This window comes from Canis lupus, chromosome 1 (assembly GCF_048164855.1).
Source record: "Canis lupus baileyi chromosome 1, mCanLup2.hap1, whole genome shotgun sequence".
Lineage (NCBI taxonomy): Eukaryota > Metazoa > Chordata > Mammalia > Carnivora > Canidae > Canis > Canis lupus.
The window spans coordinates 108,107,380-108,131,310 of NC_132838.1; the positions used below are offsets into that span (position 1 = coordinate 108,107,380).

A 23,931-nucleotide genomic window follows, 5' to 3' on the forward strand; every position below is an offset into this window, starting at 1 on the left:
TTCAACACATTCCATTGGCTAATTCAAGTCAGGCTGGCTGATTATGGGAGGGGACTATGCTGATGTATGAACGTTGGGGGCATGGTCATTGGGGACCATATTTGGAGATTCCACTATCCCCCTCTCCTCATCAGTTTTGGGCCATGGGTCATGAGGACAGAGGGGGATATAGACTCCCAGGTACCTTGAACCTCACGGCAGTCCTGGGAAGAAGGTCCCAGAGTAGGCCATTAGCAGCAAAGTCTTGCAAAATGTAGGTTTTATTGTTATTCAGGTGTGGGGAAGCCAAGGATCAGATTGAAAAGATCCTTTGTTGGGATGCCTGGGTGGCTCAGGTTATGAGTCTAGTGCCTGACTTGTGATCTCAGCTCAAGTTTCCATCTCAGGGTCATGAGTTCAAGTCCCGTGTTGGGCTCCACACTGGGCGTGGAACCTACTTTAAAAAAAAAAAAAAAGTTTGTTATTCTTACAGATTCCCAAAGAAGGGGGTGTGTCAAGCACTTGAGGGAAGTGCCCACGTCCTCAGGAGGACGAAGGGGAAGGTGGAGCTCTGGGCAAGAGACTATTGTGGTTTCTCAGGGAAGGAACAGGGGAGGCAGGGTAAGTGGGCTGGCTCTGGGGTTTCGGGGTTGTCCCTAGATGTCTGGAATGTGGTCCTGGAGTGCTTAGGCAAAGGGATAGTGGCCCAGAGTCTAAGAGCTCATAAAGGATAGTGGTTGGGGGTCTGGGCTCTGGATTGGTTGGTTTCCATGTGCAAGGCATGCTCCTGACTGAGCCCTTGATCATCTCTGGGAATTGGCTGTCCCTGGGAAGGGCAGTCCCTCAGACGTCAAAGCACATGCAGGAAATAAAAAGCCATAATGAACGCATAGAACACATAGATGAGAGCCTGGGTATACAGAGCCTGGGAGAGGGTTTAGGTGGAAAAGGACCTCAGATCAGTGACCGGTGACCGGACCCAGAGCCAGTGACTTCCCCTTGTCTGGCTGTCCATTTTCTCACGTGTCCCTACAGCCCAGTGTGGACGAAATACTGTACTCACTGAGACTTCCTATGAGCTGGACCTGGCATGGGAGACATGCTGGCAAATATGAATCACCATTATTAGCTGCTGATCCATGATTATTCTAGGTCCCCGATGTTGTAAACCCTGGCGGGCATTAGAGATTCACCACAGAACAGGCAAGGGAACAAGAGCACTTTACCACGAGGCAAAGGCAATCGGGTAGGATTTGTCATCCTCACTTTGCCCATGAGATTGTGGAAGACCAGAGGTGTGGGGAGCACTGTGCCCAATGCCACACAGATGAAAGGTGTTGGAGAGGCACTTTAAGTCAGGTTCATGAGTCCAGCTTGTGCCCTTGGAGTTGAAGAAATAGAGCCTCGGTCTCTGCTCTGGTGAAGCTCAGACATTTGCACAAATAGAGTTCCAGTGTAGGGTGATGAGTGTTTTCACAGCAAAGGGGCTGTAACTCCTAGAAAGTACCAGAAGCCGTGGGGAAAAGACAGGGTGGTCAGAGGAGTGGCCTGGGGGAGGTCAAGACTGTGCAGAATTTGGGGCTGGAGGCCTGTGGCAGCTGAGGCCTGTGGGGGCCTTCTTGTCAAGCTGAAAATTGGTGCTCAAGGGGCGCCATCAGCCCTGGAAAGATTAAGAAGGGGTGTGGTGGGGCCTCGGTCTATCTCCATCTCTGCCTGACTCTGAGCTTGTGACTCTGTTCCCATCTCTCCTGTGTCCAGAGGAGATCAATCCCAGAGGGAGTCAGGGCTAGCGGGGAGTGGGTAAGGAATTCTCTGGTAGGTGGAGATTTGAAAGACATGCACAGGCTTGGGTCTTGGGTCGAGTGTGCACGTTTGAACCCAGAGACAGGGATCCCTGAGTGGCGCAGCGGTTTGGCGCCTGCCTTTGGCCCAGGGCGCGATCCTGGAGACCCGGGATCGAATCCCGCGTCGGGCTCCCGGTGCATGGAGCCTGCTTCTCCCTCTGCGTGTGTCTCTGCCTCTCTCGCTCTCTCTCTCTCTCTCTCTCTCTCTCTCTGTGACTATCATAAATAAAAATTAAAAAAAAAAAAAAATGAACCCAGAGACAGAAGAGCTTGGACCCTACATTCCCCACCACCTGTCACCCAACCCTTCTCCAGACATTCCGGTTGTTCCCTCCTGCCCCCAGGGAGAGGGCTGGGTTGCCCCCCAAGGTCTGGACCACAGTGGAGGCACAGGAAGATGGGGAGAGCAGCCCCAGGGGAGCCCCAGTGCCATGTTGCCATCCCCTGAGCTCAGCAGACACATGAGAAAGACCTAGAATATATTTGACAAATTACCCAAATTTTCAATTCATTTGATAGACGTATTCTCGAGAAGGATACATTGAGTAGACTGGACAATATATTTTATTTTATTTTTTCTCTTTCTCCTCCTCCCCTTCCCCTTTCTGTTCCTCCCTCCCTCCCTGTCTGTGTTACCACATACCTAGTCTGCTGCTTCCAATCACTGACTTCCATTCGGCATTTTACCTCCACCTATTTTCCCTCTACGCACACCTTGAGGGGATGACCCCCTAGCATCCAACTCCACCAGCCATCCCAAGACCATCACCATCCATCATCACCACCACCACCACCACCATCATCATCGAGCACAGCCCTGTACAGAGCATGAAAGGATTTCCCTGGGAAACACCCCCAGGAGTGGATGATGCAGGGGCAGGTGCCACAATGGCTGAAAGTTTCATCTCTGGGGCCAGATCGATCTAGGTGGACTCATCTCTCCATCACTCTATGTGGCCTATAGCAACCAATTTAACCTCCCTGGCCTTAGTATTCTCATCTTTTTTTTTTTTTTTTTAATTTATTTTTTATTGGTGTTCAATTTACTAACATACAGAATAACCCCCAGTGCCCGTCACCCATTCATTCCCACCCCCCGCCCAGTATTCTCATCTTTTTTTTTTTTTTTTTTTTTTTTTTTTTTTTTTACAAATATTCTCATCTTTATGATGGGGACAAGAGCACTAGTTCTTTCTCCTTGGGGTTGACTGAGAAATAAATGAGTTAATGTATGCAGATCACTTAGAACCATGCCTGGCATAGGACAGGTCCGCATTAGGTTGTAGCAGTTGTCATTGACCCCTGGAATGGATTGACTTCCACTCCTCTGTTGCGTGGCTGCATCCATGTGTGGTGCCAAACCTGCGTTCAGACTTTGAGCCCAGCCCTTACCTGGCAGGGGACCCCAGACAAGCCCTTTCTCCTCTTTGCCCTCATAGAAGGCCTCACTCCTATGTATTTTCTCAAGAGAAATGGTAACTTGTGGGGTTTTGTTGTTGTTTTGTTTTTTGTTTGTTTTTTTAGCTTGTATTTATTTATTCATGATAGACACACAGAGAGAGGCAGAGACACAGGCAGAGGGAGAAGCAGGCTCCATGCAGGGAGCCTGACTCAGGACTCGATCCCAGGTCTCCAGGATCATGCCCTGAGCCAAACACAGACGCTCAACCACTGAGCCAGCCAGGTGCCCTAATAACCTATGTTTACACAGAGATTTATACACCAGTGTTGATAACAGCATTATTCACTATAGCCCCAAACTGGAAATAACCTGAGTACACATCAAATAAAGACACAGATTGACGACCCGTGGCACATCTGCACAGTGGAGTACTTCTCAGCGGTGAAAAGACTGGAAGTGATTGATTCCTGCAAGAATGTAGAGGAATCTCAGAAACATGATGAGAAATGAGAGAAACATGATGAGAAATGAGAGAAACATGATGATTCTTTAAAAATTAGGAGAGCATTTTCATCACCATTGAAAGAAACTCCATACCCATTAGCAATCACTGCCCATTTTTTTCCTCAAACCTCTCTTCCCTCCCCCTCGGCTTCCACTGATCAGTTGTCTCTATGGATTTGTCTACTCTGACGTTTCCTATAAATGAGATTATATGTGGCCCATTGTATGTGGCTTCTTTCACGCAGCATAATATTTTCATGCTGTTACAGGTTGTAGCAGTTGTTGGCACTTTGCTTTTCACAGCTGAATAATGTTCCATCGTATGGATCCGCCTCATTTTGTTTATCCCTTCATACGCTTGAGTTGCTGCGTGGTTTGGGCTGTCATGATCAGTGCGGCTGTGAAGTGGGTGAATATTGTTTAGAAATTGTATTTTCAGGGCACCTGGGTGGCTCAGCAGTTGGGCATCTGCCTTCGGCTCAGGTCATGATCCTGGGGTCCAGGATCGAGTCCCACATCGGGCTCCCTGCAGGGAGCCTGCATCTCCCTCTGCCTATGTCTCTGCCTCTCTCTGTGTCTCTCTCATGAATAAAAAAATAAAATCTTAAAAAAAAAAAAAAGATTTCCTGCGCTATAGCCAATAGTGATGAATACAAGGACATTCTCCGTAGCATTATTTGTAGTAGAAAAAAAAAAAAGAGGAACCACAAAAATACCTTTAGTTGGAGTATGTATATATCATAATCAATGTCTACAATGGAATCTCTTGCAACTACCAAAGAGATCCGGAAAGATGTTTACTGCATAAAAGACTAATAAAGGAAAAGCAACTTGCTGAAGTTTGCTTAATTCCATATTTGCAAGAAATAAAAAAGATGAATAAACTTTATATTTATTTATTTTATTCTTAAAGATTTTATTTATTTATTCATGAGAGAGAGAGAGAGAAAGAGAGAGAGGCAGAGGGAGAAGCAGGCTCCATGCAGGGAGCCCGACGACGTAGGACTCGATCCTGGGTCTCCAGGATCACACTCTGGGCTGAAGGGGGCGCTAAACCGCTGAGCCACCGGCGCTGCCCAGATTTATTAATTTTAAAGTTAAGGTTTAGTAAAGGCGCCTGGTTGGCTCAGTCGGTGGAGCGTGCGACTCATGATAATGGATGGTGAGTTCGAACACCGTAGAGATGACTTAAATAAAAATTTAATTTAAAAAACCCTACAGGGATCCCTGGGTGGCGCAGCGGTTTGGCGCCTGCCTTTGGCCCAGAGCGCGATCCTGGAGCCCGGGGATCGAGTCCCACGTCGGGCTCCTGGTGCATGGAGCCTGCTTCTCCCTCTGCCTGTGTGTGTCTCTCTCTCTCTCTCTCTCTCTCTCTCTCTGTGACTATCATAAATAATAAATAAATACCCTACAAAAAAAGCATTTAAGGCTTAAATTTATGTTGTTTTTCTTTTAAAGGCTTGCTTTCACCCCCCCCAGATGGCTCGTTATTTGTTAAGAATCCATCTTTTCGCCACTACTTTGCAGAGCTACCCTCAACATATGTTAAATTACCAAATGGGTTTCTGTCTATTTCTGACATTTCTAGGCAGTGACTTGATTTTCCATATGCTAGGATCACATTGTTTTTATTTATTGAGGATTTTTTAAAAGACTTTATTTATTTATTTAAATAATAATTTAAATGAGAACACAAGTGAGCGAGAGCAGGAGCAGGGGGCAGGGCAGAGGGAGAAGCATATGCCCTGCTGAGCCCGGGGCCCCACAAGGGGCTCCATCCCAGGATCCCCGGGATGACGACCCAAGCCGAAAGCAGACGCTCAACCAACTGAGCCACTCAGGTGCCCCTATTTATTGAGGGTTAACATTATTTTAAAACATCTGCTAGAATCTGTCCTCCTCAGCACTCTTTCCTTTTGGAATATTTACAGTAGTTATTCTATTGCTTAACTTGTTTGTTTTTTGGTATAAAAAGAAGTTTCTGGCCCTAAAATAAAAACATGGGAGTCCCTTTATATACAGTATATGAAACCATGAAATTCTCCAGGGAGAACAAGGGGCCAGGGACAGAACCCTAGGGAGTGTCAGTACTTGAACATAATTTAAATGAAAACGAAAGAAAAGCAGCAGCTAGCATTCTACTGAAGTTTGGTTAAGTGAAGAAACTCCACAAAGCCACCAGAAACAACTCTCCACTTCCCTACTTTCTTAGGTGCTACAGTGGTTTCCAGGGCCACTGTAGCAAAGCACCCCAAACTCAGTGGCTTCAACAACAGAAATTGATTGTCTCAAAGTCCTGAGGCCAGAAATCTGATATAATCAGATGTCAGGCAGGGTCATTTCCTTGAGGGCCGTGAGGGGGATTTTGCTCCCTGCTTCTTTCCTAGCTCCTGGTGGTTTGCTGGAGAAATTGTTGGCATTCTTTGGCTTATAGATATGAGTCACTCTGATCTCTACCTTCACATGGTATGTTCCTTCTGTGTCTCTTTCAGGTCGTATGCCCAAATATCCCCTTTTCCTAAGTACAATCATTTTGCATTAGGATCCACCCTAAACTGACCTTATCTTGGCTACATTTACACAAATTCCACTTCCAAATAAATTACATTCACAGGTCCTGGGAGTCAGGACCAGGACTTCAACATAATCCCTTTTGGGAGACACAGTTCAGTTCATAACAGGTGCCATTCTAAGCAGACAAACCAGCCTCAAGTTCTTTATGAAATATTACTGCCCTCTCCCAGCTCAGGCCCCTCATGGCTTATAATATATAACAATGTATCTTTAAGATAATAAATAGCTGGGGTGCCTGGATGACTCAGTGGGATCGAGGCCAACATTAGGCTCTCTGCTTAGTGGGGAGCCTGCTTCTCTCTCTCTGCCTGCTGCTCTATCTACTTGTGCTCTCTGTCAAATAAATCAATAAAATCTTTTAAAAAATAAGATCATAAATATCTGAAGCATATGGACCAGATTAGTTTTACTCTGTCTGCAATTGATTTTAGAAAATCTGGAGAATGGAAGAAAAAAAAAAAAAAGGAAAATCTGGAGAATGGAGATGGTATGATGTCATGGAGGATGCAAGATACAGAATAGGAGACAGATGATATTGGTGTGTTCACTGGACCCCAAATAAAATTCTACACTAGATTATGAATCAGGTATCTTGTGATCATGCAGTTAAGAGCCAGGAATTAGTGAGGGGTCTCTAGGAAGATGTCCAGTTTATTAGTTTTTCTGTGGCTACTGGTTTTTTGTTTTTTGTTTTTGTATGTGTGTGTGTGTGTATTAGTTAAGAAACTAAGGTGCCTGGCTGGCTCAGCTGTTAGTATGTGAGACTCTGGGGTGTCTGATCTGGTGATTGTGAGTTCAAGCCCCATGTTGGCTATAGAGGTCACTTAAAAAAAAAAAAAGGAAATCCCCCTGAAGGGGGAATCATAAAAAAGGAAGGAAGGAGGGAGGGAGGGAGGGAGGGAGGGAAGGAAGGAAGGAAGGAAGGAAGGAAGGAAGGAAGGAAGGAAGGAAGGAAGGAAGGAAAAAGAAAGGAAAGAAACCTTTGCTCATCTCAATGTCATGAACCTTTCTCCCATGTTTTATTCTAGAATTAGGCTTTTAGTTTTCACGATTTGGTCTGTGATCCATCTTGAATTAATGTTTGTGAATCGTGTGAGGAAAGGGTCAAGTTCACTTTTTCCATGTGGATATTGGATTGCTTCCATTTATTGAGAAGCTCGTTCATCCTTCCACTGAACTCTTGATATTTTTGTCATAAATCAAGTGACCATATATATGTGGTCTATTTCTGAACTCTTCATTGGAGCCCATTTGTCTATCTTTTATGCCAGTACAACTTTGTCACAGTGACTTTAGCTTTATGGTAAATCTTTAAATCTGGAGATCTCACTGGTCTTTTTACCTCACTTCTGCCATGACTCCACTGGTCCACCATCATTGCTTGGTAGCAGTGAAACTCAGTTGAATTCATCCTTCAAGGCATATCTTCAAATATACTCTTTACATCATAGGTTTCTTATCATTGTGATACAGAATCTCTCTCTCTCTCTCTCTCTCTCTCACACACACACTTTATTTTTTAAGTAGGCTTGAACTCGACCCCAAGGTCAAGAGTTGGATGCTCTACCATCTGAGCCAGTCAGGTGCCCCAGTTTAGTTAGTGGTTTTTTTTTTTTTCTCTTTTAAGATTTATTTATTTTAGAGAGAGAGAAAGAGAGAGCATGAGTTGGGGGGAGGGGCAGAGGGAGAGAGAAGCAGCCTCCTCTCTGAAGGAGCCCAACTCAGGGCATGATCACATGACCCTGAGATCATGACCTGAGAAATCAAGAGTTGGACACTTAACCAACTAAGCCACCCAAGCGCCCCTTAGTTTGTTTTATTTTTTAAAAAATTCTATTTATTTATTCATGAGAGACTCACAGAGAGAGAGAGAGAAGCAGAGGGAGAAGCAAGCAGACTCCATGCAGGGAGCCCAACATGGGACTCGATCCTGGGTCTCCAGGATCATGCCCCGGGCTGAAGCTGGCGCTAAACCACTGAGCCACCGCGGCTGCCCTCCTTAGTTTGTTTTAAAAGAGACTTTTGTAGGTGTCCAGGCAAAGATGGTAGTGACTTGGATAGAGTAGTGATGATAGATGAAGGAAAGAAGGTCTGATTCAGGGTAAGTTCTGAAGGTAAAGCTGACAGAACTTGCTGCTGGATGGAATGTGAAAGGAAGAATCAAGAGTAAGTTACGTTTTTGGTTGAAGTAAATAGTGCCATTTACTGAGATGGAGAGGGGCAGGGAAAGATTTGGGTGGTTGAAATTGAGGGGACATATTGTCATGGCCATCTTTGGAAATGACAACCATGATGTTGTTTTAATTTACCAGCATGTAAAATGTGCCTTCCCCCAGTACATTTGCAATGTACACTGAAAGAGAGAATACCAGATTTATAAGCAAATTAATTAAGGACTTATTTAAAGACTTTATTTGAGAGAGAGAGAGCATGTGAGCGCAAGCAGGGGGAGAGGCAGAGAGAGAGAGAAAGGGAGAAGCAAACTCTCTACTGAGCAGGGAGCCTGATGCAGGGCTTGATCCCAGGCCCCTGGGTTCATGACCTGAGCCGAAGGCAGATGCTTAAAGACTAAGCCACCCAGGCACCCCTATTTATTTATTTTTACATAGCAGAATCTGGTCCAGCAACCATCACCCATTCTAGCTGTATAAAAACAGACTGGGGGTACCTGGCTGGCTCAGTGGGTAGAGCATGTGACTCTTGTTCTCAGGGTCATAAGTTCAAGACCCATGTTGGGCATGGAGCCTACTTTAAACAATTTTTTATTTTTTATTTTTATTTTTTTAATTTTTATTTATTTATGATAGTCACAGAGAGAGAGAGAGAGAGAGAGAGAGAGAGAAAGGCAGAGACATAGGCAGAGGGAGAAGCAGGCTCCATGCACCGGGAGCCTGACGTGGGATTCGATTCCGGGTCTCCAGGATCGCGCCCTGGGCCAAAGGCAGGCACTAAACTGCTGCGCCACCCAGGGATCCCCAACAATTTTTTAAAAATTAAAATCAGACTGGGAATTTGAGTTAAATAGAATTATTGAGGGAGAAACCTATCTGTGGCACCCCATTCCATGGGTACTAAGCCAACAGAAAGAGATTCCCGGGGGATCCCTGGTGGCTCAGTGGTTTCGTGCCTGCCTTTGGCCCAGGGCATGATCCTGGAGTCCCGGGATCGGGTCCCACATCGGGCTCCCTTCATGGAGCCTCCTTCTCCCTCTCTGTCTGTGTCTCTGTCTCTGTGTGTGTGTGTGTCTCTCATAAATAAATTAATAAAATCTTTTTTAAAAAAAATTAAGAGATTCCAAAAGAACCATCTGGAAAGATGGTGGAGGCTTGCAAGATATGAAGTAGTCAGTCACTGGAGCACAAATATTCTGGGGTATGTGGATGGGTTGTTCTTGAAATTGAGTGTGACCACTTGATTTGCTTCAGCCACTGAAATGTGAATGGCAAAACTTTTTCCCCATATAATCATTTTCAGAGCATCTTCCCAGTCCTTATGTTCTTTTATTACCTTCTTATCAGACCAACTTCCTTACAAACATGGTGGCCATGTTGTATTATGTGACCTTCTGCATGCCCTCAGATAATTGGCCCGTGGTGAATGGTTGACTCAAACATCCATCTGATTGGGGTATCTGGATTGTCTCTTTAAGGATTGTGACACTGGCAGAGAAGTATTAGGAGTCTCTGTTGAGCCCTTGAAATGAGACCTCTAAGCTTCTACCATTACCTCCTTGGCCCACTGCCACTTTTCGCTAGGAATGTTACAGTAGCCCTCTCCCTGGTTCTGCCTCCACTCTTGTCCCTATAGCCCTTCCTCCACATAGCAGCCAGAGTAGTCCACATAGCAAATCCGACTGTGTTACTCCCCTAATTTAGACCCTCTAATGGCTTCCCCTTGGTCTTAGAATAAAACCCAAAGCCCTTGCCATGGTCCGCAATGCCTTTCATGGTCAACCCTGCTAACTTCTCTCCTACATTCTCTCCTACATGTGTTCCAGCCACACTGGCCTTGTTCCACTCTCATGTAGCGCTAGATTCCCCCTGCCACAGGGCCTTTGCATGTGGGATCTCAAGTCAGGTGCAGAAGTTCATGTTTTAGTTCATGCCAAAATCATGAAAGTGTCTGCAAATAATAGAGAATTATTGACTTAGTGTATCTATGGCTATATCACAGATATCCCCAAACTTCACAGCATAGAGCAATCATATTGTTATGCTCACAGAATTCATGAATCAGGAGTCAGGTTAGGACTTCTCTCTGCAACATGTCATCAGGAACCTCAGCTGGATGCTAAGGCTGACTTGAATGACCCATAGAATCATATCTGATACCTACACCGAATGATTTGAAGTCGACCTCAGCTAAGACTGTTAATTGTAGCACCCACCCATGGCCTCTGAGTGGGGTTGGGCCTCCTCATAGCATGGTGGCTTCTTACATGATGGTAATGATTGAGTGTTCCAGTAAGCAAGATGAAAGAAAGCATGTGATGCAGAAGTCCAAGCTATCCTGCAGGACAGGCCACATGCAGGAGATCAAGATGCTCCACTTGAACTCCACAAAAATGCACTTGCGTGAGGCATCAGTCAACACTGCATGGAGCAGAAAGCCACTCAACTGACCCATAGGATTGTGGGAAATAAGAAATGGCTGTCATTGTAAGCTGCTATATTTTGTTAACCCAACCTTTGCTAGCAGAGATCCTGTTGGTTACATTCACCACAACAAACGTTTACAAAGAAGAAATGGACTCTCTTCAAGGTCACTGAGCCATGCTGGTCTCTGAGTTCTCACCAGGAACCATCCTAGGCCCTAGGAAGCCAGCATTGCAGAAGTGGGGTGGGTGGTCTTAGATGTACACAAGCTACTTGCCAGTAGGGCGGTGCTCTTATAAAAGTTGCTGAAATGGTCCCAGGTCTGGGCAGGCTAACTAGAAAACAGTGAGCCCCCTGGGTGGACACAGTCCTAAGGACACATGGCTTGGAGAGTAGGCTGTTGGCTCTACTTGAGCCTCACTTGCCTCCTTGGTCAGTTGCCTTTGTGTAGTGAACAACCTGCACAATTTAAGGCTTCTGTTTTATGTGGGCATGTGAGACACTTCCAGTCAATGAGATATGTATGTGTGGGAGGCAGTTGCTGGAGGGCTTTGGAATCTTTCCCTCACTCTTCTAAAGGGATGCAAGAACGAACCTTTTTTGTTGTTGTTGCTTCATGAAGAGATTGTTTGCATGTGACACCTGGCTATGTGGCAGCCCTTTTGGACCATGAGGGAGCCAGCTGGTCTGAGAGCTGATGGCAGTTGAACAACCTGGATGGAACTGGAGTCACCAATGACACTGCTTGGCGGCTGACTTAACTAACCCCAGAGGTGCACTGCCTCCAGTCTTGTGTAAAACACATAAATATGTTATTTAGTTCAGGTCCCAGCAGAGTCACAAAAAAACAAACAAACAAACAAAAACCAAACAAAAAAAAAATAAATACGTTATTTAAACAAGTCAGTTGTGACTTCTGTTACTTGCCGTCCAAAGCATTATGATGCCAGTGGGTAGTGTCCTGGTACATGTAACAATACCAGCAAAGGAGGAGGTGCCAAGCCCGGCTAACATCAGTGCTTGAGTAGTGGGGAGAGGTCAGCTGCGATGCCCACCCACTCGGGCAGGAAGGCTGCCTCTGGCTTAAAGATTTTGAGGAAGGGGGAGTCGGGCAGCGTGTAATTGGCCAGGTAGATGGTCTCTCCACCGGCAAGGTAGGCAGCCCAGATCCCGAATGTCCCAATGGTCATGATGGTGTGGTTGCACTGGGTAAGCAATGCAAAATCCTTGGCTGGTGAGCTCTCGATGCCATTGCCCGCGAACACCACATCACCGCGGGAGGAGTTGATGTTCTGCCGACACCAGGCCATGCCATTGCTGGTGACCACAAAGATGGGAGAGTTGTAGCGAGTCCGGAACCAGTCCAGAGCCTGCTCTAGGTACCGCTGGTCGGCAACCACGCCCTTCCACACGTTTGGCATGACCTGCACGTAGTCCCCCCGGCGCACGTGGACCCCCACGAAGGTGCCCGGCTGTCTTCCGTTCACCTGCAGGCCCCGCAGAAACTTCTGAGCCTCCTCCCGCACGTGGTCGTGCAGGGTGAACTCCCGCAAGATCTCATGGCGGAGGTGGTGGTAGAAGGTCCAGGAGCAGGGGTAGCCGGTGAGGCGCACGTACTCCCCCGGGATGTGGCGGTACTCCTCCTCCATCCAGTCGTTCAGGTGGTAGTTCTGCCACGGGATTTTGCTGGCCGTGGTGCCGTGCAGGACGGGGAGGGTGATTCTGAAGATGGGGGCCAGCGTGCTGTGCATCTCGGCCGGGATGAAGGCCGGCCGCCCGTTCATCTTGGCCAGGGCGTACAGGGTGGCGTACTCACCCATCTGGTTCCCCAGGCGGCCAATTGCATTGATCGTCCACATTCCCCTGAGCGGGGGGCTCGTGGGGCTTTCTGTCGGCGCCAAAACCAGTGTCTCAAACTCCCACGTGGGTTGAATCTTCGCTAGCCGCTGCTGAAGGTGAAATATAGTGGAAGCCGTGAAGACAAAGAGGATGAAGTGGACCATGGGGAAGAAAGACACCTGACTGCTGAGCATGGCTGTCAAGGAAGGGAGAGCAGGGAATGTTAGCTCGGGGGATGGAGGCCCCGGGGCGGTGTGTCAATGTGCAGATATTTTGTGGTTGTCTGCGCAGGTGGCTTTACTCTGTGTGTAAAGGGGTGTGAATACTCAGGTACAAGTGTGCAGGTATGTCTCTAGAGTGTATGCTATGGGGATGTGTTTACATTGGGTTCAGATGTTCCAGTTTACATATGTAGATAAATATTGTGTGTATTCACACATGGCACGTGCATTGTATGAGTGTGCATATGGGTACCTGTACATTGTATACACATATGGGTGTGTGTGAATTTGTGTACATAGAATGGACATGTGTACATTGTATTGTGTGAATGTGTATATATGGTGTACGAGTGTGTACTCTATACACAGTGTGCACGTGTATATATATACACACACGCATACTTATATATTATGTATATATACAATGTATGTTTGAATGTGGGTGTTTATAGCCTGAATATACATCCAAGGGTGCCTATATATAGGGAGTACAAGTGTACAAACCTACTATTTACTTGGGAATCCTGTTTCTAGAGATGTCCATCTTTGCATGCCTTGCCTATCTATATTCCCTTTGAAGGGAAATTGCCCAACTCATCACAAATTCCACCACTTGACCTGCCTACCCTTCTGGCCATAGCCAGATGGACCTGCGATAAGCACTGGTCTCCACAGTGGCTTTCCCATTTTTTGGTTATGATAAGTTGTAGGTTGGCTCTAAAAGATGAGTTGGCCGATTCTCTCTTGAATATTGTTACTAAAAGGTCATAAGGCAATTGGCAGGTGAGAGTTTGTTTTCCTCCTCTCAGACAACTGGGTGCCTAACATCCAGTTGAATTCAACAATTCAATTCAATTTTGACATTGCCTACTTAGATTTAGTATCAGATCCGACAAGTTATTTTTTTTAAAGGAAAGTTTTTTTTAAAGATTTTATTTATTTATTCATGAGACACACACACACACACAGAGAGAGAGAGAGAGAGAGAGAGGCAGAGGCAGGCTCCATGCAGGGAGCCCAATGTGGGACTTGATCCTGGATCTCCAGGATCACACCCCAGGCTGTAGGCGGCGCTAAACTGCTGCGCCAGCGGGGCTGCCCAGATCCAACAAGTTAAAGCGTTCAGCACCACTTCACACACCAACTGCAAGTCCTGAGCCATTCATACTTCTTACTAATATTATAAATTGGGGGCTCCAATGACCCCCTCCTTAGGTTTGATAATTTGCTATAATGGCTCACAGAATTTGGAAAGGCACTTTACTTACATTTACCAGTTTATTATAAGAGAAACAAATAACCAGAAGAAGTACAATAGGGTAAGATCCAGAAGGAGCTTCTGTCCCCATGGATTTGAGGTAGTCCACCTTCCTGGCTCATGGGTGTGTTACCAACTCAGAGGCTCTCTGAAACCCACTTAAGGGGTTTTATGGAGGTTTCATTATGTAGACATGATTGATTAAATTATTGGTCACTGGTGATTAACTTAATCTTCAGTCCTTCTACCCTCCCCAGAGGTTGGGAGCTGGAGATGAAAGTTCCTTTATATATATATATATATATATGATTTTATTTATTTATTCATGAGAGAGAGAGAGACAGGTAGAGACACAGGCAGAGGGAGAAGCAGGTTCCATGCTGGGAACCCAACATGGGACTCAATCCCAGGTGTCCAGGATCACACCCTGGGCTGAAGGTGGTGCTAAACCACTGAGCCACCCAGGCTGCCCTGAAAGTTCTAATCTCTTCATCAAGCTTGGTCTTTCTGATAATCAGATACTGAAGCTTTGTAGGGGCCTGTGAAGAGTCACCTCATCAGGGCAAAAGACACTCCTATCACCCTATCACTCACGAAATGCCAAGGATTTTATGAGTCATGTGCCAGAACTAGGGACAAAGACCGAATATTATTGTGTGAGACCATAGCAGGTGATGCTGAGAAAGTAGGGGTTGGAGTGGCTGCGACATGTCAGATGCAGCCTGAAGCAGAGGCAGTCAGTAACTAGGAGATGCTTGAAGAGATGTGCAGAAACTTAAGAGAACTGACCAAGAAAACCCAGAGAAAAATTTCTTTATATTCAAACAAGTATACAACCTATTCTTTTAACTCTGGTTGCAACAGAAATAAGTTCCAGGAGTGGGGTGGTCGCTTTGAACAGACCTTCTGAGAACACAGCATTTACTGTAGTATCATAGGAAGTAGGGGGCATTGAAGATTCCCCATTCCAGGACATAAAACTTGGACCAGTGATTTGTAGAGTGAAGTAGTTAATTAAGTTCCTTCTTGAGACCCCTGGAACAAAGGCCCCAAAAGGCCTTGAAGATATGGTTGTTGAGGATAAGCAAGACAGTTGAAAGTAAAAAAAAGCAGGGGATGAATTGGTTCTGTCTCCCCCATTATGTGGCTAAAAGCCAGTAGGGACAAACAGAACCAAGCATTGCTTAGGATGATCACAGTTAACACTTTATTATTGCTGAAGATTGCATCCATAAATTATTGAGGTCATTCTGCAATCTAGGCTGGAAAACACCTGGACCGTGTTGCCAGAGTAAAAGTCCAGGTTTGGCCACTGATCAACTTTGGAATTGGAATAATGAGAATGGGGATATATGAGAGGAGTCAAAGGAATGAGACACTTCTGCTTCCCCAGTTCTTTCACAGACTTCCCTCTTCCTTCCCTGTGAATATGAGGTTCCCACCCATTCTTTTTTTTTTTTTTTTAAGATTATTTATTTATTTATTCATGAGACACAGAATGACAAAGAGAGAGGCAGAGACAAAGGCAGAGAGAGAAGCAGGCTCCGTGACGGGAGCCCAACATGGGACTTGGTCCCGGGTCTCCAGGATCAGGCCCTAGGCCGAAGGCGGCACTAAACCACTGAGCCACCTGGGCTGCCCAAGGTTCCCACCCATTCTTTTTTTTTTTTTTTTTTAAGATTTTATTTATTTATTAATGAGAGAGAGCAGCAGAGGGAGAAGCAGGCTGCATGCAGGGAGCCTGACGTGGTGCTAAACCGCTGAGCCACCCGGGCTGCCCCCCACCCATTCTTTTTAAAACTTTTCCTCATGAGCAGGCTTTAATTGAAGCATATCCTGGAGGCTCTGCACAAAGGTAGATTAGAGATGAAATGCTTCTGGGTGACTTGGTCCAGGGCTTGTGTTCCTGGTCAAAATACCGAACCAAGTGGCCATTAAGAAGAACACCAGGGCTAAATCAAGCAGTATGTGACCTCTTTCAACCTGGGAAGCTGCCAGAAGCTATGCAGGTATGGTGCTTTATGATTAATTATAGCTGATAAAAGTTGGCACAGGACTTAATATAGCAATATCCCTGTTTCTAAGTCACTGCCGACCTCATAACCCATTAAGATCACATGCATTATCTTTCTGGAAGAAATTCAGGCTTGTCAACTAGATGCCTAGATTTGAGTTGAACCAATTCAGGTGGAGGGGTCTGGGCCCCTGGGTCATCACCAGATGTTGAGCCTAACCAGAAATGAACTCCTGGGTGGTACAATCTCCTCCAGCTCCCTTCAACTTGAATGAAAGGAGCCAGAGAGGTTGGATTTGCTGAATAAAATTCACTGTACAGTTCAGCTGATGCTCAGGAGATTCGCAGTCTAACTAGTCAAAAGTTCCAGATTCCTTCCTCATCACCACTGAAAGTAAAGCCTCTGTTCCAGAAGCCCAATATGGAATGTGCTTCACTCAGTGACTGAGAGGACTCAGCTCAGTGGCTAAGTGCACACACTCTGGTCGCAGGCTGTTGATTGCAGGCTCCACACTCATTAGCTATAGTGATTCTGTGTGAGTAACTTCACCTTTCTGAGGATTAAAACTACCTGGCTGGAGGATAAAAACAATACTTTTTAATATTATCATATACAAAACAAAGAGCATTGTCCTGTGTGGGCTCTGGGCCAGCGACCAGTGGCTTTCCACTTTTCATATTGGGTGTGTCAGTAATGGCCACATCTAGCATTTAGGTCATAGAATGTAGCCCCATATCATCAGATGTAGATATGCTGGATCAAGCTGACTTTGAGGATTGTCCCTCTGTGGAGTGGGCGACTATGTGTGATTCTACTAGTTAACGTTTGATTTTTTTTTTAATGGAGTTGAGGGTATGAGATAAAACATGTGTGATGGCAATCAAGGGATGGATTGTATTAAGATAGTACATTTTTGCTCATCCAACCCACAGACTTTGTGTGTTATTTGTTGGATCGTGTCTTTCTACAAAAGGTATATTGGAATCCTAACTCCTGATGCTACAGAATATGACGTTATTGGGAGACACATCTTTACAGAAGTGACCAAGTTAAAACAAGGTCATCCTAAGGTGGATTCTAATCCAACAGGATTGGTATCTTTATAAAAAAACTAAAACACAGCCCACAGTATCATAAGATATTGGTCCAAGGCTGGTCTATTTATTGTCGGTTCATGATGTGTGAGCATGGTGGTGGTTCAAGAGGCTAATCTGTATCAAGTAGATTCTCTCCCTTGGGAATTTGAAGTAAGAAGCACAGAGAGGGTGGTTGGTTGGCACCAGCCAACCAGCTGGTGGAGTGTAGGCTTGGCAACTAAAGGGACTGTTAGAGCCCATGTGCAGCCATGGTAAGCCATATCTAAGGTGGACCAGAAAAATCCATGAGTACAGTGAATTCGACCCTGAGAATAAAAAGAGGATACTGAGGGAGAGATGGAAAATATCATTGTGTCCCTGATGGCTTCTCGGTTCCTGTTTCAAGGCCACTTGCAACATACATTCCTGTCCAGATCCCAACAGGGGTCTTCAAGACCCTGCCCTGACTCTGGATAGAAGGACCTCTCTGGAGACTGGGAAGCAGGAGGAAGTGGGGAGAGGGGACACCCAAGGGAGGAGGAGGGAAGGCTCCCTGTGGAGTGGCCTTGTATGCTCTTCCCACTTCTTCTAGATGTTTCTCTCTTCCTTTCTCCAATGAGACCGTGAGCATTTGAAGGGCACAGAGTAGACTTGGCTCCTCTGTCCAGTTCCGAATTTGCCAAGCACAGGATGTGGGACAACAGAGGCCAAGGGGAATGCTTATGGGAAGGCAGAAGGATGGAGGGAGGGAGGAAGGAAGGGAGGAGGGAGGCGATTGATGGAAAAAGAGACAGGAAAAGATAAAGAGAGGGAACTAGACAGAAAGACAGGGACAGAACCAGAGAGAGAGAGAGAGAGAGAGAGAGCAGGAGAGACAAACAGGAATAGAAAAACCACAGGAGAGACAGAGTGAGAGAGAAGAGAGGGAGAGGGGTGGCTCAGTCGTTTAAGGGTCTGCCTTCAGCTCAGGTCATGATCTTGGGGTCCTGGGATGGAGCCCTGCATCCACTCCCTGCTCAGTGGAGCCTGCTTCTCCCTCTCCCTCCACTGCTCCCCTTGCTTGTTCTCTCTCTCTCTGTCAGATAAATAAATAAAATCTTAGGATGCCTGGATGGCTCAGTGGTTGAGAGTCTGCCTTCGGCTCAGGGCATGATCCCGGAGTCCTGGGATCCAGTCTCGCATTGGGCTCCCTGTATGGAGCCTGCTTCTCCCTCTGCCTATGTCTCTGCCTCTCTGTGTGTGTCTCTCATGAATAAATAAATAAAATCTTTAAAAAAAGAGAGGGAGAGCAGGCAGGATGGATCTTCGTGCACTCAGTCCAGCTCTGGCCCCTGTGTTGTCTCAATTCTGGGTCTCCCAGTGAGTCCCTGTGGGGATCATTCAGTCCCAGTGTCCTGATCACACACACAGCTCTGTGAAGGAAGGGACAGTGTCGGTCTTACTCCCTTGGTATCCCCTGCAGCCCCCAGACATGGGGCTCTACACATAGTAGGCGCTTAGGAAATGTATGCAGAAGGAATGTGGGTCTGTCTCCACCTGTCAAAACCCAGTCACGGGCAGCCCGGGTAGCGCCGCCTTCAGCCCAGGGCATGATCCTGGAGACCCAGGATCGAGTCTCGTGTCAGGCTCCCTGCATGGAGCCTGCTTCTCCCTCTGCCTGTGTCTCTGCTTCTCTCTCTCTGTGTGTCTCTCATGAATAAATAAATCTTAAAAAAAAAAAAGAAAGAAAGAAAGAAAGAAAGAAAGAAAGAAAGAAAGAAAGAGAAAGAAAGAAAGAAAGAAAGAAAGAAAGAAAGAAAGAAAGAAAGAAAGAAAGAAAGAAAGAAAGAAAGAAAGAAAGAAAGAAAGAAAGAAAGAAAGAAAGAAAGAAAGAAAGAAAGAAAGAAAGAAAGAAAAAGACCCAGTCAGGCTCCAGCTGTTGCTTTTCCTCCTTATAGCAAGTGTCTGCCAAAGTCTCCCTGCCTTGACTTCCTCTCTCTCTTTTTAAAGATGTTATTTATTTGAGAGAGAGAGAAAGAGAGAGAGAGAGACCACTTCAGGGGGTAGGGGTGCAGAAGGAGAGGGAGAGGCTGACTTCCCGCTTAGCCGGGAGGCCTGACTATGTGGGACTCCATCCCAGGACCCCCTGAATCATGACCTGAGCCAAAAGCAGACCCTTAAACGACTGAGCCACCCAGGTGCCCATCCCTTTTTGGTTTTGAATCCATTTCCTGGCACCAAGTGAAGAGATGAATTTTGGAAGTATGACCTTCACAATCAAACCTCTTAATCTCTGGGCTGGCCCTGAATATCCCCTTGAAATTTGTTTACAGCAGACAGACAGACAGACAGACAATAAGGCTAGTTTTGCTTGGGTTAAAAAGGCAGAATGTATTAGAACAGCGCCTCTCAGCTTTCTTGGTGGTTCCCTCCTTCCTCACTCAGGAAGAGGGACGGTCCACTGCTGAGGGGCCTAAGGGAAGCACCTGCAGATTTTGACCCCCTGTCCTTGAGCAAGGCTGTGGGGAGAGGAGGCAGGGAGGCTCACATGGCAAAGGAAACCCAGTGTCTGGGAGTGGGGGCAGATCTGGAGAGAAGCTCAGGGGGGCCAGGGGGCAGCCATTAGCCTCATATTGGCTGCAGGACCTTGACTGAGGGCCTTTCCCTCTGAGTGCTGTTATCCAAAAATTGGGGATAATAATACCTCTTCCCCAGGCTGTGTGGGCACAATAGGGATTAGGAAATCTGAAGTGAATGCTTAAGAGCATGGGCCAGGCCTGCAGCTCGGTGTAGACATGCCTATTTGAAAGCAAAGGCAAAGTGAGGCTCAGAGACTCATCAGAGAGGAGTCTGGGGGACAAGCGTGGGGAAAGGCCAGGGCTGGGGCACAGAGGGGGCACAAGGAGATTGGGAGAGCAGCTGGCCCGCCTGACCTCCATAAGGAGATTGGGAGGATGCCACAGCCAGCAACCAAGAGCTGGGAGTCTGGAAAGCTTTGCTGCTTGGAGTGAGTGGGATCTCCCCCTAGTCCTGGAGATCCGGAAGCCCACCTCCTTTCCTCATTCCCCACAGCTGCATAGGGCACTTCAGGACAGCCGAGGAGGGAGGGGCAAGATCGAGTCCCTTGGCAGGGGTCCCTCAGGCACTCGCAGGAGGACAGACTAGAAAGGGGGCCCCGTTTTCAAAAGAGGAGCCCAGCTTGCAGGTCCCTTGGAAAAATGGGGCCACCCATATCGGCCCATTATTTCTTTTAAACTCTGTCTCAGGGCAGCCCTGGTGGTGCAGCGGTTTGGAGCCACCTGCAGCCTGGGGTGTGATCCTGGAGACCTGGGATCCAGTCCTACATCGGGCTCCCTGCATGGAGCCTGCTTCTCCCTCTGCCTGTGTCTGCCTCTCTCTCTCTGTGTGTCTATGAATAAATAAATAAAATCTTAAAAATAAATAAAAATAAATAAACTCTGTCTCAGATCCCAGGCCAAGCCTCATCCCCTCTGTCCTGTCCTCTCCCCTCTGGAGCCTGGTCCAGGGCTCCTTGCATCCCCCACACCCCATCTGTCCCCTACCCCCAGAGCTGGCCGGCCCCTCTTCAGCTTAAAGCCTTCCCATGGCTTCCCATCCCCACCCAGCCAGGCTTTGCCACCAAGAAATAACTCCCTCTCCCACGTCCCCAGGCCCAGGGGTCACACCCTATAATTTGGGTGTCTGGTTCCCCCCGCTCTGAAATCCCCTCCCTCCCTCTTCCCAGCCTCTCCTCCAGGTAATCCCAGATCACCCAGCTCGGTCCCCTCCCTACTGCTCTGAGCACTGCAGGTGTGTCCTGTCCTTCCCTCCACCCGGAATTCACACTGTAAGCAGGTCTCGGGGCAAGAGCTTGGGCACAAATGTGAGGCCACCACTCTGAAGCCGCCAACTTGATTCTCAGGACTGGAACGGAAGGGGTACTCCGGAGCCAGGGGGCCCGGGGGGCCCAGGGGCACCTGGGGGTGGGGGGGCCTCTGAAGACCCCTGAGTCCGGTGGTTGAGTCCTAAGTCCGTCCCGGAGGTAGGGGAGCAGACCCCGAGAAGCAAACAGGAAACTCGAGTCCAACAGGCCCTGCCCCTGGCCTTTGGTGTGCAAAGTGATTCTCAGGTAGGTTCCAGGAAACTGGCGACCGGAGGGAGGGAGGTGGCTGCCTGGGGCGGGGGAGGGGACCGCGGGGGTGATAGGGGTGGCTGGACCTCAGGTACCAGATCGGCCCGGAGGGAAGGGGAGGGGAGGGGAGCCCAGCGGGGGCGGCGGCTGAGGGGTAGGGGCAGGGGTGGTGGGCTGTGACGGATGGCCCTCTGCTCCTGGAGCCCCGGGGCGGGGGCATCCCAGAGGGGACCCCGGAGTTCAAGCGGGTCCCAGCTCCAGTACCGTGCGCACGCGCGCGCGCTCTCGGGGGTCGTGGAGAGACCCCCCCCCCCGGCGCCCCCTCCTCGCCGTCTCTCACCTGGTTCCGGCTGCGGGAATGGGGAGCTGACGGCGAGGTTGCTCTGCGAGCAGATCGGGGTGCTCCCTCCCCTGAGGACGACTCTACGCTCAAAAATCAGAACCGCCCAGCACCCGAGTCCGGAGGACCCCGCCCAGGACCTACCTGGCTCGGGGCGCCGCGGGGAGGTGCGGGGCTGGGCTTCTGCGGCCAGGTGTGCCCCGAGCCACTCCTCCCTCCCCCACGTGACTGTTGGGATACTGGCCTGGAAGGCCGACCCGAGGAGGAAGAAGAGGGGGAGGAGGGAGAAGAGGAGGGGGGAGGAGGGAGAAGAGGAGGGGGGAGGAGGGAGAAGAGGAGGGGGGAGGAGGGAGAGGAGGAGGGAGAGGAGGAGGACTCCTTCCCCCTGGGCCAGGCTCTTCCAGACTTGGGCCCCCTCAGGGTCCTACTTTTATTGATTTTGGCAACAACTAGCATTTCCGTGCCTAGCAGCCTCAGCCCATCTTCAAAATTCGGTGAGGTGGACACTCAGCAGCGACCCTCTGAGCAGCGCTGCGGTACCGAGTGGAGATAGCAGGACACAGGCAGGAATGATCGCACCAGGTCACACAGCTAGAAAGTCCGAGAAGCTGGAGATTGAAACCAGACAAGCCAGAATCTTGGAAAACACCTGGCAAATACCAGCTCGTCTCATTTTCCCTTATCTTACAAAAGATTCTCAAGAAATGAGAATCCCCTAACAGTACATTAGAGGGACAGCCTATGCCTGTCTGCCGCTGCCAAAATCAAATGTCAGATCAAGGAGGAATTTTGCGGGCACCTCCAGAGCTCCCAACAATCCTAACACCGAAAGAGGGGACAAGCAGCAACTCCTGGGCCCCGAGTGAGGCGACAGGAGGCTCGCTGCACCGCCTCTGAATCTCACACTCCACATCTTCACTGCAGAAGAGGAATCTGAATCTGAACAAGCCTCTCCAGGTGATGGCCAGCTCTCAGAAAACAGGAGGACAGGGACGCCTGGGTGGCTCAGCAGTTGAATGTCTGCCTTTGGCTCAGGGCATGATCCTGAGGTCCTGGGATCGAGTCCTGCATCCGGCTCCTTGCTTGGAGCCTGCTTCTCCCTCTGCCTGTGTCTCTGCTTCTCTCTCTCTCTCTTTCTCTCTGTGTGTGTGTGTCTCTCATGAATAAATAAATAAAATCTTTAAGGAAAAAAAAAAAGAAAACAGGAGGACAGAGTTGCCAGTGAATCGACACCACAAGGGTGCCATAAGCCAAGTCCAGAATGTGGAACAATCTGCAGGACCACATGACCCAGCTTCCCCAACATTGGAGAAAAAGGAGGAAAAAAAAGAAAAAAGAAAAGCAAGGGGAACCTTATAACATACACAAAGCAGATCCTAAGCTCAGAAATGCATAAATAGATTTTTTTGTAACCTATATGGATGTCTGACAGGTTAGCCAAAAAGTCACCGGGATGCAGGACACGGCTTCACAGTGTAATATTTAGCAGCCTCAGTACTCAGTCACTAAATGCTGTGGTAACATCGGACAACCACAAGTAAAAATGCCCTGCGGATGCCCAGAATGCCCCCCACCCGGGACAGGGCTCCCCAGCTGAGGGCTGCTGTTCTACTCCTTTAGCGCTCCTGCTGGAGGACCAGGGGTGGGTGAATGCTTAACCAGCAATCTGGGGTAGGGGGGTGGGGGGTTGGGGCAGTGGGGAATCCCTGCTTGGTAGCATTTGCCACTTTCCGTGGGGTAAAGACTCCACCCTCACCCCCAGCCAATTTCAAGCAACCAACCGCTCATTGAACACAGAATTGGAAAGAGATACACAGCGAGACACTGATTTATAATACCTTGGAAACAGAATATCAATAACTTCAAGATAGTAGCAAACTAATTGTTGGGGCCAGGCGGGAAGGGAAACTCTTCAAGATGGCGGATACCCAAAATGGCTGAGGTTCCTGTCACCACCTCCACTTGGGATGCCAATGGACCAATGACCTGCTGACAGCTTGAGCAGACCCTTACACCTCTCCTTTGGACTTCCCCAACCGAACCCAATGCCCTTCAAACCCCAGAGGAGGAAGTCACCTTTGACTGGCCGAATTGCAATCCTTCCTCTGCATAGTGAGGGTCACTCTGACTGGTTGGATTGCAATCCTTCCTTTGCATATGAGCCAACCAATAG

At 48.0% G+C, this 23,931-nt stretch overlaps 1 protein-coding gene across 2 annotated transcripts; it reads right to left on the reverse strand.

The window, feature by feature from the left end:
- Window positions 1–9,783: 9,783 nt before the first annotated feature.
- On the reverse strand, window positions 9,784–22,005 carry FUT2 (fucosyltransferase 2 (H blood group)). 2 transcript variants are annotated; one of them, XM_072772507.1, is made up of 2 exons: window positions 21,903–22,005; window positions 9,784–12,933 (listed from the first exon to the last, which is right to left on the reverse strand). In XM_072772507.1, exon 2 carries the CDS (start codon window positions 12,929–12,931, stop codon window positions 11,912–11,914), a length of 1,020 nt encoding a protein of 339 aa, XP_072628608.1. In that variant the 5' UTR covers window positions 12,932–12,933; window positions 21,903–22,005; the 3' UTR covers window positions 9,784–11,911. The 2 variants fall into 2 exon arrangements, with proteins under 2 accessions (XP_072628608.1, XP_072628597.1); XM_072772496.1 differs by lacking the exon at window positions 21,903–22,005 and adding an exon at window positions 21,759–21,896.
- Window positions 22,006–23,931: the final 1,926 nt, after the last annotated feature.